Source organism: Hippopotamus amphibius, chromosome 1, assembly GCF_030028045.1.
Source record: "Hippopotamus amphibius kiboko isolate mHipAmp2 chromosome 1, mHipAmp2.hap2, whole genome shotgun sequence".
Classification (NCBI taxonomy): domain Eukaryota; kingdom Metazoa; phylum Chordata; class Mammalia; order Artiodactyla; family Hippopotamidae; genus Hippopotamus; species Hippopotamus amphibius.
Window position 1 is genome coordinate 215,579,327 of NC_080186.1, and position 14,846 is coordinate 215,594,172.

A 14,846-nucleotide genomic window follows, 5' to 3' on the forward strand; every position below is an offset into this window, starting at 1 on the left:
ACTTTGCCATGTTATTAAACCCCTTTACTTTCCAAATAAAAGTTGGTCAACAAAGAGAAGGAAACTGTCACACTTGCCTAAGTCACTCATGTAGTAAAATTTTATATGACTATTATATATGACATTTACATTCCCATGTCAGTTCAACTGATGGAGAATGAAGTGTTGCAATAAGTCTGGAGATGGGTAGTGATGCAATCATCCTACCAGTTTCTTGCTATTAATATATGTCTCTTATTCAGTTTTAAAGATAGCATAAATGAGAGTGCTGAATATAAATAGCTTTTGTAAGTCATTCAGGTCAGTGAAGCATGTCATTGTTTGCAACCTGAGTTCCATGAGTGCGTTGGCTGGTTGATAGGCACACCATATATTTTTCTCATAAATGAAAAACACAAACAATATTCACAGTGTTTAATGAATATTATAAAATAATACAATGTGAGTTTCCATAGAAAAAAACTAGTTGCATATACTTAATAGTGTGACCTTAGCATGTCATCTTTAGAATATATAAAGCTGATATAGAAAGGCATTGTATAATTTACTTCTCCAGATGTAACATTAACAAACATTTTATTATGATTTATTTTTTGGCTCCTTGAAAGATGAAGTAAGTTCTTTAGTATTAGCATTGCTAATGATTTTAATGAGGCATTAAAATGTTGCAGTATTGTAGGAACATTTTTCTTTTTTTTAACATTATTTCATTAATATTTCACAGGAATTTTAATGTTAAGTTGATGAAAGAACCTGAGAGCATAATCCACAACACGTCAAAGTGCTTAGATAGTGGAAAAGAACCAGAGAAAGGCAGAGCACAGTGATGTGGGGAGATCTGATGAGATGCCTCTGCCTGGAAACACTCCATGACGTTATACTCTATTATTGCTGAAATGAAGACAAAACAATTTTATTTTCTTGCTCAGGGTTTTTCTGCCACAGTCCACAGAAATATAGTACATGTAACATATACTGTTTGTATTCCCATATTAGGTGTGGGGAAGCCAAACATACAAAGAGGAGCTTTTCTAGGAGAGCATAGTCTGTTGATTGACTTCTGTATTAGAGTAACCTTCCTTATTGAACGTTTACAGTTTGAATCCTTTCTGCTACATACTGTTTAATAATTTCTAGTGTTTTCATGGCATCTGAGAGTATACAGAATGTGTTCATAGGTATTATATTGTTTAATTCTCACAAACACCCCTGTGAACTGTGCGAATGTTAGGGGAAATCATCTTCTCCCCCAAATCATAGTACCAGTGCAAGGAGTTGTTATTTGAGTTTACAGTTACTACCAAGTGACCGCTCTTCAAAGTAAATGGACCAGAGGAAATAGGGGCCAGAAGTTTTGTCCGTAGCTAGCAGAGTTATCATATGAGTCCATAATTCTGGGAAGAGTGACTAGCTTTGTTTTCAACATTTAAGAAAGCTTAAACAGCAGGCAAACCAAGGACTAAGCAACCTTTGCAGCTGTACGTGGAAATCCTGGCACAAAGGGGAACTGTTCTTGAATAAATTCTTCAATGTCAGGCAAAAATAGCCCTTGTCATGGTTTGGCCTCAGTCGCTGCTTTTTCTGCCTGGATCAAAGCATGGCAGAATCATATTCTGGCTGGACAGTATCACTGTCTTGTACATTTCATTATCTGTAAGCCTGATGTTGCCCTTAAGCAGCCCTTGAGGCTACACCTTAAACCTTTATACACCCAGTAAGTGAATACTTTTTATCACCTCCTGCTTTAGAAGAAGTGTGTATTGGATCTTTAACATGGTCTGTAAGTGAGCATAGCTGATCTAAACTCAGCTCACTTGGGGCTTGTAGGACCAGAAGAACAACCAAAAAAAGATCTCTTGCTTATGGAATCAGCTCTTTTTTTATGTCCTATGCAGTGGTTTTCAAAATGTGGTCCATGGACCCTCCATACCTAAATCACTAGGGTGGGAGTAGGGGTGAGGAGGGTGGAGGTACTTATTAAAATGTAGATTCTTGGGCCCAAATCTGTTGTGTCAGACAGGAATCTTTTTGGGAAGGGAAACTTGGGGAATCTTTTTTTTTTTTTTTTTTAACAGGTTAATTGACACCTAGTTTTATTGTCTTAAAAAAGGAGGGGGTACTTATTTGAAAATACAGCTAAGTACATTCTTATCTATGATTATTTACATTTGTATACTGAAAATACCTATTATGTAGATAAATCCTGTGATATGCCATTTGCTACAAAATAAAGTTCTTACAATGAGCATGAGTAGTTTATCCTTTTTAGATAATGAAAGAATGTATCAAATCTTCGTTTATGTTCCAAACATTAAAAAAAAAAAAAAAAACCCAACAATCTTAAGCCTGAAAAGCTATGAAAAAAAGACCCACCCAAAGCTCTGCTCCTCAGTGCATCAACTTCTGCAAGGACACAGTATGTTTGCTGACTTTAAAATGTTTATTCTTTAAAAAATTAGTTGCTTTTTATACAGCTATACAAAGTTCTTAATGTTTCTTTGGCAATGGGATATAATGGAATTTTACAACTATATAAAAAAGTTACCTTTGCCTAAGAAACAGTATTTACTGTGTGTACATAGTTGACTGACAAAATTCTCTACCATCCAGCACCCTAATTAATTGACGAAATAAGCCACCTCAAAAGGGATATTACAGGATTTCCAAAAAAAGAAAGAAAGAAAAACAAAGAAAGATACAGACAGACAGACAGGTACACACACACACACACACACACACACACACACACACACACACACACAACCTTCTGTGGCTCAAAACACAGTATCACGGCCCTATCTGCAGGCAACTTGCAATAATTGCCAAATACAATTTAGTGATAAGAAAAATCCTTTCAGTGATGAAAAAATACTTATAAGTTTCAGTGGAGTACTGCTTTAGTTTAACTATACATAAGAAATTACTTAACCTTCTGCTATTCCAAATATATTTAGTGCTCACTTCTTAAGATGAGCCTTCCCTCCCACCCCCAAAATTAACTGTATTGTATCTTTGAAATTAAGCAGAAAAACAAACAAACAAAAACCCAGTGCTGGTGACAAATATACAGCAAATTCACTTTTTCATTCTTCTCAAAGACTGAAACCAATTCTCAGGACCACGAAGAGCCAGAAATCCATCTATTTTCAAAGACTTCTTTGCAGACTATGCAGCAACTTTGTTGTCTTTCCTATATTCAAAATCTGCAAACTCCCTGCCCCCACGACCTCCTCTGAATCCACCACGAAATCCTCGAGGAGTGGTAAAGGTACCACCTCGGCCACTACCACGTCCTCGGCCACCACGGAAACCAAGACCTCCTCTACCTCTGTACCCTCCACGGCCACGGTTTGGACGAAGCGGGATTCCAAATGTTTCTGCATTTAATCTTCTTTCTTCAGCCCAGGTTGGTCTCCGTTCTCTATTATCATCACAAGAAATATTATCAAAGAAGGATTTAGTTTTGTCATAATAGCAGTTAGGTCCAAGTGGATCTTCTTCATCTGCATTTCCTTCACTGTTTTGGGTATCAACTCCTGAGTCTCCTTTATCTTCACCATTTACAGGCTTCTCCTGTTTCTCAAGTTTATCTTCCTTCAATTTAAGTTTATTATGAAACTCTCTGTCTATTTCTTCCTTGTTAAATTGTGCATTTGCACTTTCAAAGTCAAAATCTTTCTCAAATTTCATTGGACCATCTCGTCGAATACCAAATCTTCCCCTGCCACCTCGATGACCCCCACGCCCTCTCCTTGGAGCTGAAGGAGCACCTGGAACTATTTGTCTCTTGCTGTCATTTCTGAGTTGCTCATTTTCTGGTCTTGACACTTTGTGTACCTCAGCTCGCCTGTGCTCTTGATTCTCTATTGCTTTTTGGCTGGTAGATGGTAAAGGCCTGGGTGGTACAGGGCTCCTTCTCCCAACAGGTGCTGGAGCAGGTAAGTGGGCCGAGGCGGTCTGTACTGCTTGTTCCATGGTTGGGCTTTTTCTCAGAGTCTAACTGAGGGCTTGAATGACCCTGAGATAACTGTGTTTTTAGAGATCTTGTATCCTGTGTAAAGGCAGAACCAACTGCACTACTTTGGGATAGGGTACTGCTGTTTGATGCTTCCGTTCCAAAGGATGTCAAGGAGCTTCCAGCAACACCAACAGCCCCAAACTGCTGCCCAACTAATGAGCTTGGACTGAATTGACTGTACATTGGCATCCTGCCAAAAGGTCCATAGGCGCCCACTGACTGGAATGAAGAAGTAGATGAGCCTAGTGAAGACTGAACAATAGCTGGGTCCTGAGGCAAAGAACATTGTGGTTTTGGTGGCTCACAAACAGTGAGGTCTTTAATATCACTCCCACGGAATATAATGTATTCAAAGACTTCATCTCGAGGTGGTATTGGACGATCTGTTGGTCTGTCTTCCGTACCAAAGGACCGAACTCCGTATTCTTCGGCCCGTTCTCGGACTTCAGGGCCGTCCCCCCCCCCCCCCCCCCCGCCCCGCTCCGCTCCCTGTCCTTAGTCCCCGGATTGAAGGCGCGGACCTTCGGGCGAAAGCCTGGGAGCCCGGGAGAGGCCGCGGCCCGGCCTGGCCCGCGACGCCGGGGCCCGGAAAGAGGAAATCTTTTTTTTTTTTTTTTAATTTTTTTTTTATTTTTATTTATTTATTTATTTATTTATTTATGTGGCACACGGGCTCCGCGGCATGTGGGATCTTCCTGGAGCTGGGATCGAACCCGTGACCTCTGCATTGGCAGGCGGATTCTTAACCACTGCGCCACCTAGGAAGCCCGGAAATCTTTTTTTTAAAACAAGATTCTTAGGTGATTCAGAATAGCAGTAGTTCCAAGCTTTAATTTTTTTGTTTTTTGATAGATGATTTTGGGTATCTGTATCACATTAACTTTAGTACATAATTAGTCTATAAAGATGTCACTTGTAAGTGATTAATAATAGTTCAATTCATGAAATATTTGTACTGCTATTTGGAATGAGAGGTTTACACTAATTCTGCAATGTTGCCATGTTTATGGGTCAAGTAGCTTTGTGAAGATGAAAAGTCATAGTCCTGATTGAATCCCAGCATCAGCCAGCCGTCTGGCAAATGCACAGACAGTAGTTAACTGATCATAGTGGACAAGGAAGGAGTGCAAATCTCTTTTCCAGTGGCTCGATAACACCTACCCAAGAACTCTAGAAGGTGTACAGAAAAGACTAAAAGCTAAAATGCAATCCAGTCAGTTACGTTGTTTGTTAGCTACTAGAAAAGCTTCATTGAGGGGGAGATGACTTAATACTTTGACTAAAATTAAATTTTGATATTATCTGTGGATTTCAATTACTCATGCTGTTCTAAAACTTCAAAGCATGAACAATGTAGAGCTGCTTATTACTTGTTCTAGTAGAGCCACCGGTAAGTACTCAGAAGCCAGTATTGATGTGAATAGAGCAGTGGACTCTCTCTACCTCATTTGTTTTTAGCATTTTAATAGGACTCAAATTTTCAATGTGTCTGGCCCAAAATGTGAAATCTGGTTCATGTGCTACCATATTGGACTGTCCTCTGAATGCTGGAACTTATTTTTCCCCCATTGACATGAGCTGACAGAGTGTCTTATTCTATCACGTGGAGTGCCATTTAATTCTAGTGACTTCTGGTGCCCCTCAGATCATGCTGACTGTCAGGAAATACCAGACCCCCACGCCTAAACACGTGCACAGACTTTGCTTGCAGTCAGTTCACGCACCCTGAGGAATAGCAGGTCTGTGTGTCAGAAGAAGTACACAACATATAAACAGGATAGAAAGCAAGTCACTTATTACCCTGACATAAACAAATTTTGATGTCTACTTTCAAAAGCATATTCTTTTAGCCCCTGTGTCCCCCACCCCACTGCCAACTAAATACATTCACACACAAAACCCCAACATGCTGATTTAACGAATCCCTTTCTTAGGAAATGTTTCTAATCCTCTGATGAAATATGTGTCTTGACCTGCTTTAATGCCCTTTCAAAATGGACAGTTTGATTCATTGGGGATTTTTATTTGTCGTAGATTTTGTTACATATGTATGTACCTTTTGTTAGGTATGTATGTACTAGTATGTATACAGAGTCATCCAAAGAGTTATGTAGTGTCAATAAAGAGACCCAAAGAGACCTAAAGGACATACAGGAAAGTGAATAGAGAACAGGCTCCTTTAAATAAACAAACATTGAAATTAGTAAATAGAAAAATACCTTCTTAATACTAGGCAGATGAGCTAGTTGGCCACTAAAGCCCCTTCTGATGCTAACATTCTGTGATTCTGTGATGTGTTGGTTAAGAACTTAAGCTTTGGAAAGACTACCAAGGTTTGAATTCCAGGTCTTCCACTTGTGAACTGTGTAAGGGTGGTAAGTTATTTAACCTCCCTGTGTTTATTTCCTCATCTAAATCTGAGTTTTATGTAGACACCCTCTGGGCGTGAGGGCCTGGACTAGAGTCATGGCAGTTGGAGTTGAAAGAACTATTCAGATGGGAGTGATGTCTTAAAAAAGAAAGAAACTGGTGATAGATTAGTTATAGAGGATTAAAAAAGAGAGAAAACTCAAAGATTACTTCAGTTTCTACTCTGAGGAAGAAGGGTAGTTTGAAAGAAGGCATGCCGAGATAAGTCGTGAGCCAGTTGAGCTTGAGTAGATGGCAGTTCGTTTAACAGTGCATTATCCTGGAACCAGGTATAATCTGAAGACTGGAGCGCAAATCAAAGGTCAGGACTGGAGACAGATTTTGAGGTCACTGACATGGTGTTGGTGGTTGAAGCCATTAGAATCAATGGTATGGGGAGTAAATGTAGAAAGAGGAGAGATGAGTGCTAAGAGTGGAACCGTGGTATGATTCTTATCCACTGGAGAGAGAGGCAGTAAAATGATTTCAGCTAGCAAGGGAGGCAAAGAACTTAGGCCATTTAGAATGTGAGATGATTGAACTGGATGCTTTTGGAAGTTTAAAAAGGAGGGACAAAACTATGTAGGTCATCTGAACAGTATCCACGAAGTCTTAATGGGCTGTTCTGTACACAGAATATGAATTTATTGTGAAAGAATGCAGTTTGATGGTTAAATTATTGGTTGTCCAGTGGTTCAAGTGCAAGGATTTGAAGGGGCAGATTTGTGAAGTAAGAACATGAGAATCTCATAGGTCTCTATTAGGGGGTGAGTAAAGTTCCTAAAGGGAGGAAGTGGGAAGGAGAAAAATATCAGTTACCACATAGTAGATGCTGTCTTTGCACTTTTCTTGTATTAACTTGTTTAACATATTTAATCTTTATAATTGCCCCAGAAGGAGTTACTATGCACATTTTATAGATTAGAACAGTTAGGTACATAGCGATTGACTAACTCACCCAGTGAAACATAATTAGAAAGAGGAGTAATTGGGATTCTAATCAAGACTTCCTTATTCTAAAATATGTGTTCTTTCATACAATTTATTGAAAAATTTCAACTACATTGTCTTGAATGGCAGAAGAAATGTGAATATCCCGGGGCATCAGAAGCAGTCTACTGAAAGTGAACTTTTTGAATTCTTATGGTTTAAAAATTCATGTAAATTTTGCATTCTCTTCCTTACTTTATCTCTGTTTAGTATAAAAGTAATGTTTTAAATTACTTAATTTCCCTATCCAGTAAGATGTACCACTTTTTCTAGTGACTTCAGGTATTCCGTGGCGCACTGCCCAGTACCTCCTGAGGGTGCACAGCACTTTATCTTAACTTTTAGTGCCTGGTGCATAGTAGGCAGTCAATAAAGAATTGGTGACTTAATGTATCAAAGTTTCAGGGAAGGTAGCTGAATATACTGAGAAGGCAGTTTATCATGGGATGGTTTCAAAGATTTGTCAGAAATGGGTGGAGTTTATATCATTTGAATTACCATGTGGTCAGGTGAAGGAATCTCAGGATATTATACATATAAGGGATCTGAATAGTATGTGTAGAAGAGTATTGTTTTGGTGAGCTTAGCTGTAGATCTGTCTTAGATGAGAATGAAGTCTAGCATGTGGTTTTGCTGATGGGAGTCAGAATCAGAAATTAGAAACTCCAAATTTAGAGGGGCCATTCACCTATGTGTGGTGATTGAAGAAGTGGAGTTTTAGGAAGTTAGCCAGGCAATAATGTTAATGATAAAGTCTGATAGCTTTAAAATTTCATCAAACTAGAGGCTGCTACCATGTTGTAGTCATGTATTTATCATTCATTCATTCACTCATTCAGCAAAAACATACTGAGCACTTATGTCAGTCACAGGGCTAGGTAAAGTGATGGTTATAAAAATAAAATAGAAGTGGTACTTGCTGTCTTTTGCAGGAAATGAGGGAATATTATACAAGGTAAAGAGCAATAATAACGGTAAAAAAACACACAAATCAAATATCAGTAAGAAGTTCAAGGAAGGAGAAATTACTTCTTGGGAGAATCAGGAATTGCTTATTTGAGCTGAGTCTTGAAGGATGACTAGGGTTTGGTTATCTTATAGATGTACTACTAATGTGTTTACTAGCCGCTTGGCATGAATTACTCTCACCTAAGCCAGAGCAAGTAACATGTAGGTTTAGAAGACAAAAATTCACACGTGTGTGTGTGTGTGTGTGTGTGTGTGTGTTTTAAACTGCATATCCGAAACAGCCTTCAGTGGTCAAGATGCCTAGGCAAAAAGACACAAAGGCCAAGATGTTATATTTTATCTCTAAATTATTTTTTCCTATAACAATTATCATATCATTTTGTGTTTTCTTAGAAGGAAAAAATTTGGACATATGCAATTTCCTGTTGAAGACATCACTAAGTAGCAGAATTTATTAGCAACTATAGTTGAACCAGAGGACACATCAACTGATTGTTAGTTCCCTGCCACCAAATGAAGATATATTATCAGTATTTGTGTTAAATATTCCATTTTAACAGTGCAGATACATATTCATTAGCAGGCACAATAACCTTAGACTTTGCACTTTGCAAATGCTTGTTATTCTGTAAAGTCAGAGCAGGTTTTAAAACTTTGCATTACCTCTTGCATGTAATCTCAGAGTCTGTCATTCACATGTAGAAAACTCACTTCTCTATTTAGTCCATGGTTGGTGAGAGATAGACGTTTACAGGGCCCCTCTGCCCTTGAGCTGTTCCATTAGTGCATGGAAAGCACCTTGCAGCCTGTGACAAGCGCAGCAGATCGGCACTAAATCAAAAATCAGTGCCAGCCAGGGATCTAAGCCACCATGAAGGTCACAGCCATCAACTGCATGCCATCTCAATCCAAACAAAACACATTGGATACAGGGGGATTTTCACAACTCACAATAGGTGACAGAGACTTCATGTTAGAGTAATCCATAGCAGTGAGACTGGGAACTGACCTTTTAAGTACTTTTGAGTATTTAATCAAACTTTGAAAAAGCTGGAGGTAATTTTTGGTAATAGTTTACATTTTAAAATAAAACAAAGTAAAACCTCCCCAGCATGGTATTACTGTAATCAGGGTTTTGATGAAAAAATTCTTTTTTGTTTTTGCTATCATCAGAAACTTTATATAAAAGTATTTTCATTTGCTTTCTTGAAATATGTGCCATTGATCCTGTGTGAGAGGAGCAATTTTTGTGTTAAATTACCCAGTTTTACTTATTCTGAGAATTTATAATTAGCATTTATATTAGATAGGAAATATTAGGACTAGTCTGACTTTAGTACAACTTTACCTTCAGCAACCCAGTTCAACTGAATTTGAGTCTACATATTAATAGGATTTCTGTACTGTCCCGTGGAGATTTTGAATAACATAAACATTTTTTAAGTGTTATAGGTCAGATTCCCTTTTCACCTCTAACTCAAAAAAAAAATCCAAGAGGAAAAATGTTTTAAAATTAAATTATAAATCCTTTACCTACTTGATGGGTTTTCTTTTATGGCATTCTGAGAAATAATTGCCTAGGTTAATAAGAACTGGATAGCCAAGCAAACTAAGCCGAATTTTGCTAAATTAACTTGGAAAATGCCTATGCTTTACAAAAATGAAAAGCTTATATGCAAAAATTAGTTTCATAATGGAACTAGCATATTAATGTGATCTGATTGAATTATATCCACAGCTGTGGGGGTGGGGCAAGGCAAAAACTTAGTTCTTCTACCTTTGATGAAATAACTGACAAGGGGCTAACATTAGAGATATATACATTATCTTAACAAATTAGCTTTTGTGAAGGATATTCAACAAAGCAATGGATACAGAGAACAGAGAAAAAAATGAAATATTCTCTATAATCGAATCAGGTTCACAGTGACCAAGACTATTTTGAGAATATGCCATTTTAGAAACAAGTTATTGGGCCCAACCAACTCTACCATTGAGTGAATTCATGATTAATTTACACTAGCTGGTGAAGTTTTGTGAAACTGTAAAATCAAAGCAGTCCAGCAAGAGTGTATGTAATGGAAGAATGCCATCTGCTGGTGAACCCTATCAAATCCATATTTAATTAGGAAAACCTGAAGACACAAGAACTGCAGATGAGGAAGATTCTAAGTTTGTGGAAGCATTCTTTTTTTCTTTTGAGAAATCTACTCCCATTAAGCTGATGCATACCTTTGATATACATTATTCATTTTAAATTAACTTGATTACTGATTTCATGGAATCGCTTGTCAGGAAAGCCTTGAAAGGAAATGGGCACAAACGGCTTTTTTCCCTTTTTGCCAATTTACAAAGCTTTTGTATTCATCATTCATCAGTAGTCAGCCAGTGAGTCTGTTCTATTTAAAAGCTCTGGCTTTTCACTTAATGCATCCCATCTGTTTCTGAAATAAATTGCAATAATCCGTGTTTAATTTTAATCAATGTATTACTAAATATGCAAATTATATTAAAAGCCGTGGTTTGAAAAAGCTTTCATTTGTAAATATGGTAGCTTAAAACAGGAAGCATATCTAAAAGCCATTTAGCTACAGTAGCCTAACTCTAACACTGTAGCTGATTTATAAAGCAGATCACAAGTTGATCTTTCTCCCACAAGGGGATATGTAAAACTGTTGCATATCAGATTTTGTTAACATCTGATGGGCTAGTGCTAACAGTGTAAGAGACTCATACATCAGCAACCATGTCTTTTACATTTAAATTAAGGTAATCTTATTCCATTCTACATCTCTCTAATTTTTTTTTCCTTTTACACAACCTAACACATGAATTTGCGTGATTGGTTTATGAATCACAGTTAAAGCAATTTGAGCAAGCCTTTCAATCAATCTTAAATTTTTAGTGTCTAATTTACTTGTGATTTGCATAATTAATTGTGGAAGGGATCCTTTGGGAGTCTCTGTTTCCCCCCCTTTTCCTTTCCTACCTTGTGTCTCACTCACTAACTAGACAGAGTGGGAATGATACTGGAGTTTTCTCAGGCCTGCTACATGACTTTGTTAAGAATCCAGAAATTCTCTGTTACAATGCTCTATCTGATCTGGCTGGACTAAGGGGTAAATTCCAAAAATTAAGTCCTCTATCTGCAGAACAGTCTATTAACATTGCTCTTATTGAATTGTATATGTACGAGGGTGAGATTCTACAGCCAGAGTGTGGATAATTTTTGACTCACCCTTGTACTTTACCAATCAGTTACCTTAAAGGAGAATTTTGTAATTCTTTCTTATGTGCAGGTCTTAAGTGTATGGGAATGTCTATACAATATAATCATGCTCATGTCATTTACTAATTGTTGTACCAGTTTGGAGACATTAACTAGAGTGAAGCCTAATCAGTGGTAAGCTGCAACAAAGTTTTAGGAATTTTGCCAGCCTATTGTTAAACACACTGATTTTTTAAAAATAAATTTTATTTATTTATTTATTTATTTTTTGGCTGCATTGGGTCTTTGTTGCTGCACACGGGCTTTTTCTAGTTGCAGTGAGCGGGGGCTTCTCTTCATTGTGGTGCTTAGGCTCCTCATTGAGGGGGCTTCTCTTCATTGTGGTGCGTAGGCTCCTCATTGAGGTGGCTTCTCTTGTTGCGGAGCGTGGGCTCTAGGCGCATGGGCTTCAGTAGTTGTGGCACATGGGCTCAATAGTTGTGGCTCACAGGCTCTAGAGCACAGGCTCAGTAGTTATGGCACAGGGGCTTAGTTGCTCTGTGGCATGTGGGACCTTCCTGGAGCAGGGATTGAACCTGTGTCCCCTGCATTGGCAGGCAGCTTCTTAACCACTGCACCACCTAGGAAGTCCCAACACAGTGATTATTAAATCACATAAACTTAGATTAAAATAAGTTATGCTAAAAACAAAGGTAATAAATTCTCAAACATCATTTCCCAATTATTGTGCTACATTTTATTGTGCTATGCCCATAAAGTTATTTACATCTATCTATTATGTATGTATGGTGAAAATACTGGATAATGATGTGCTACTGGGCATTTCTTCTCAACTGCACATTTAGTAATTTCAAATTGATAGCTTGTAATTGGCTGTAGTGGGAGTATTTACATGAGAGAAATTGGCAAATGCTGCAAATCAAGATCCCCCCACAACAAACACACAAGGGGATGTGGGGATGTATGTATAAATGCAGCTGATTCACTTTGTTGTACAGCAGAAACTGGCACAGCAGTGTAAAGCAATTATACTCCAATAAAGAGCTGAAAAAAATTAGTATTGGTTAACATGCAAAAAAAAAAAAAAAAAAAGACCCCAACACAATAGAACTGGTTGTTAACCATTTACCAGCATACCACTATCTTTAATTATAGTACACAGCAACTCAATGCATGTTATGTTACCTATTCTTCAGCTCTTCTAAGAGAGTTACAATAGTTTTCACAGATCTTTTACAAAAAGAAGTATATATACATGATAAACATTTGACTCCCTACGATGCCTTAGCCCTAATTCTTGTTAAACTTTAAATATTAAGTTTTTGCTTGTAGTGTAATAATTTGGAAAATACAGAAAAATACTTTTTCAGTGACTTCATTACTTTGAAAGGATGAAAGTTATCACATATTCATAATTTACTTAGTTTATGTCTTCCGTATTAATTTGCCAGGCAATTTAATTGCTGGGTTTAAGGGGCTGCCAAGCAATCCTGAGATTGAGTGTGTTAGAAAACTGGTTTGCAGAATAAACTCACTGCAACAGTATAAATAGTAGAGTCATGCCAAGGACCATTTTTGTTAAAAATAAATTTACTTCTCTATGTAGATGACTTATTAATCAAACCTCAGGATGCTTCATAGTCGGTATAAACAAATTAAAAACCTCAGCTTGAGGGACTTCCCTGGTGGTCCAATCATTAAGAATCCGCCTTCCAGCACAGGGCGTGCAGGTTGGGGAACTAAGATCACACATGCTGAGGGGCGACTAAGTCCATGCACTGCAACTACTGAGCACTCGAGCCACAACTAGAGAGAAGCCCACATGCCACAACGAAGGGTCCTGCATGCCGCAACAAAGATCCTATGTGCCTCAACTAAGACCCGATGCAGCCAAAAATAAGTAAATATTTTAAAAAATAAAAAATAAAAACCTCAGTTTGTGATCCAAGGTCATTTTCTTTTTCTTTTCCATTTTTTTTTTTTTTTTGGTTGAGCCATGTGGCATAGTTCCTGGATCGAGGCTCAAACTTGTGCCCCCTGTATTGGACCACCAGGGAAGTCTCTGAAACTATTCCCCCCTTTTTTTTTTCTGGCCATGTTCCGCAGCATGAGGGATCATAGTTCCCCATCCAGGGATCGAACCCATGCCTCCTGCATTGGAAGCCAAGGTCATTTTCAAATTGGAAGCAACCTCAGTCCATCCTAAGCGGGCTAATGATGTAAAAGTAAGTGGGGCCCCATCCTCTGGGGAACACAGCCCAGGTCAGCAAGGCTTTTCTGGTGAATGTACCTATTTGCTCTGCTTCCATAGGCCCTTTGTGCAGTCAGACTCCCTGGGAAAGGTGGGCTATCTGCTGTTGCCTAGCCCTCATGAAAGAATTTTCTACAGTAAGTCCCTTACATATGAACCTTCAAGTTGCCAACATGGATTTGCATGTCCAGTCATGTAGTTCACGTCTGGCATACATTGTCACCTGCGTGCATCCTTTACAAGTGATTGTGCTTTTGTGTACTTTACTGTGCAGTACTGTATAGAGTGCAGTAGTGCAATGTCTTTTATTTCAAGCCCAGGATATCCAGAAGCAAACGTAAAAGCAGCGGTGATGTAGCTGGTACTGCTAAGCAGCGCCAAGTGCCAAGAAAAGACGAGGAGAGACAAGGAGAAGAAGAAGTGGCTGAAGAACTGAAGATTCATGATGCAGGAAATGACAAGGGGATTTTCTTTATTTGAGGAGGCATTGTTAGTTTTTGAGGCACAGGACCTGAACGTATCACAGTGCATGAAGGTTGCAACAGCTGTTCAGAACGCAGTCCAGTGCTACCATGTCACCTTTGATGAGAAAAAAAGAGCTTCTACCCAGACATCACTGGATTGTTTTTTCAAGTGGGTCGGTAGAATTGAATCCAGCTAGGAACCAGAACCTGTGCCATCAGTGTCAGGGGTGAGTGAAATTGCAGCTTGCCCTCCATCTCCTATTGACGATCCTTCAGCTCTACCATCTCCCACCTCCTCTCCCTTCTCCAGTCAGGAACTCTTCTTGCCTGTTCACTGCATGCCAACCCCTGTATGCCAGCTGTTGTACTGTACTACTGTACTTTTCAAGGTACTGTATTATAAGATTAAAAATGTTTATTTTTTGCTTGTTTTTTATGTATTTTTGTGTGAAAAGTACTATAAACCTATTACAGTACAGTACTATATAGCTGACTGTGTTAGTTGGGTACCTAGTC

At 38.4% G+C, this 14,846-nt stretch overlaps 1 protein-coding gene across 1 annotated transcript; it reads right to left on the minus strand.

Moving 5' to 3' along the window:
- Nucleotides 1-2,378: 2,378 nt before the first annotated feature.
- Nucleotides 2,379-14,310, minus strand: LOC130844187 (protein LSM14 homolog A-like). Its single transcript, XM_057720398.1, is given in 3 exon segments — nucleotides 2,379-3,994; nucleotides 3,996-4,507; nucleotides 14,134-14,310. Coding segments are annotated over 3 exon segments (1,518 nt in total). The 3' UTR covers nucleotides 2,379-3,165.
- Between the last annotated feature and the right edge of the window lie 536 nt (nucleotides 14,311-14,846).